This window comes from Ailuropoda melanoleuca, unplaced genomic scaffold, assembly GCF_002007445.2.
Source record: "Ailuropoda melanoleuca isolate Jingjing unplaced genomic scaffold, ASM200744v2 unplaced-scaffold5014, whole genome shotgun sequence".
Lineage (NCBI taxonomy): Eukaryota > Metazoa > Chordata > Mammalia > Carnivora > Ursidae > Ailuropoda > Ailuropoda melanoleuca.
Window position 1 is genome coordinate 1,016 of NW_023222882.1, and position 2,500 is coordinate 3,515.

The following is a 2,500-nucleotide window of genomic DNA, read 5'->3' on the forward strand; positions in this document are numbered from 1 at the left end:
ACCTGGGAAGCTCCCTTGTCCCCAGTGGAGACATCATGGGCATGAGTTAGTGAGGCCTTATCAATCAAAATATCTGCTGCAGGGGGCAATGCAGTGCATTGGGCTTGTGCCTGGCTCTCCTTTCTCTTAAGTTTCTCCTTTAATTCGTGAATCAATTGTTCTTTCATTGGTTTTTGATCTTGGTAAATTGATATGTTTTGTTGGGGGCATTTCATGGGGACAGTAGTTTTTACTTTGTCATTCACCTTTGCAATTGGGGCGCTTCTTGGCTCCCTGGACATTGTGGACACAGCAGCAGGTTCTAAATTCTTCATTTTTTTTCCTTGTTGCTTTCCTCCTCTACTGCTGGAATTTGCACTCTTATCCTTTGGCTCATGTCTGGCCCCAGCTTGCCTTGCAGGCAGCTTTGGGGGCCGTCTGTTGCCTACGGTGTCATGTTTGACAGGTGTACAAGTCTGTCTGCCATCAATTTTCTGAACATCCCCTGCAAGGTCATGGTTGTTATCAGAGGGTGATTGCCACGGAATTCTCTGTTCTTCCTTGCCCACAGTTGAGGTGGCAGGGAGAGGACGATCCAGGATGGGGGCTGAATTTGCTGTTCCCGCTTTGTCTCCATGGAGATATTTAGAGCTTCCTCTAAGGGAGTTGAAGCCCCCAGGTTTAGAATTTACCTCAGAAATCAGGTTGATTGAGGAGGAAAAGCTAGAACGGGATGTGGCCTCCATCGATTTAAAGAGCTGTATGGATTCAAGGACCCTGGGGGGAAGTCCCCACGTCATCGTCTTACGAAACCTTTTAATATGGGCTTCCAGCATCTGTTGTGCTCTAGATTCAACAAAGGGAAGCTCCTGGAAAGTATTCAGGGAGCAGTCCTCAGCCACTGATGGTGACAAACTTTTCTGTTTTACTTCAGTGTGGGATTTCTCAGAAAGAAGCAATGGCTGCTTCATACTATGCCATGAACTGTGCACAGTCCCAGGGAGCTGACCCTCACTGATTTCTTTAAACTTTTTGCTCTGATGTATTTTCAGAGCATTTTCAAGTTGTCTCTGACCTGCAGTCTCCACAGACACCGTTAAGTTTTTCTCTGATGGGCTCCTAAGTTCTTTCTCACAATCATACCCCATATCATTATCTGAAGAGCTCTCTGGGTCAGTCAACAGATAATCTTTTGGGCCCTTCTCTGGGTGGTGTCTCTGATCCTTCTCCAGGTCATTTTTGTCCTTCTGGTCACCGTCCTTCTCCAGGTCATCGTCCTCTAGCTGAAGTATGTCTGAGTCCCCCTCATAGAAGCTTTCAGATGCGCTCAATTTACTCTGACTCTTAGAGATCCATGTGCGTCCACGATAGTGCTGTGAGGCAGGTATCTCTGAAAAAATTCTTGGACGCATCATCAATAATAGAGGCTCATAGATCCTGTAGGGCATGCCCCACCGGTGCTGGATGAGCCTCTTTCGAAGGTGACGCTCTAGTTTTGTCCGAAGCTCATCACTGAGAGGAAACTGTCCAGGAAGGATAGAGATTGCAACGTGGGCCTGGGAGGCCCAACGGTTAAGAGGAGGGTTAGGAGCTGAAGGACAATAGTCCTCCTGGGATCTTCGGACAACAGTGGGTAAACCCCACATACTTTCCTGTTCCTTCTGCAACACATTCCATTCCAGATGTTTCATTTCAGTCGATATGAGACACTCTGATTCATTCTGAGGTCTGTGAAAACACACTCCACAGATCTTAATCTGGGGTGGAGGACAAGATGGCAGGATTGGGAGTGGGGATTGAAGGTGGGCCTGGGGCTGGGCCTGAGGGATGGGTGGGGGCTGGGATTGGGGCTGGGTTTGAGTCAGGAGTTGAGGCTGGTTCTCAGGCAAGGATAGAGGAAGAGGATGGGGAACTACTGGGGATTCCTGCTCTGTGGAGGCATTTGAGATTCTGTTGAAAATAAAGATGGAGGAACAATCATCTGAGACATGGGCGGTAGAGAACAAGGACTCACTATGAAGAGTTGGGAGACCCCAGAAGAGCTGGATAGGGGTTTGCTGTAAATGGCCTTCCTCCAAAGTTGTTATAGGATATGGGGGCTGCTGATGCATATGCAGCTCCTTTGATTGGTCTTTGCTGCTCCTGAAAGGAAGGGAGGCTGCCAAGTCATGTTTATCAGCAATTGTTTGTTTTGGAAAAGTACCCTTTTTCATTTCCTTCCACATCAGGATGTCACTCCTCTTTTGGACTTGTTTCTCTAGAAGTGCCAGGCCATCAGGGCTGAGAAGTGAGAGGTTACCAGGCTCTACAAAGTGGGCTGCAGGGTCTCCCCTGGAAGAAGCCTCTGAAGAATGGAGGNAGAAGTGCCAGGCCATCAGGGCTGAGAAGTGAGAGGTTACCAGGCTCTACAAAGTGGGCTGCAGGGTCTCCCCTGGAAGAAGCCTCTGAAGAATGGAGGGCCAGAAACTCTTGATGGAAATCACATGGAGCCAAGGTTGAAGGGAAGAAGTCTTTGGCATGA

General features: G+C 48.4%; 1 protein-coding gene across 1 annotated transcript; it reads right to left on the bottom strand.

Moving 5' to 3' along the window:
• Positions 1 to 787: 787 nt before the first annotated feature.
• On the bottom strand, positions 788 to 2,494 carry LOC117799469 (spermatogenesis-associated protein 31D4-like; the record flags this gene model as incomplete). The annotated part of the gene is made up of 2 exons (XM_034651952.1): positions 2,422 to 2,494; positions 788 to 2,321 (listed from the first exon to the last, which is right to left on the bottom strand). A coding segment is annotated over exon 2 (1,417 nt), but the record flags the coding sequence as incomplete, so codon positions are not given.
• Positions 2,495 to 2,500: the final 6 nt, after the last annotated feature.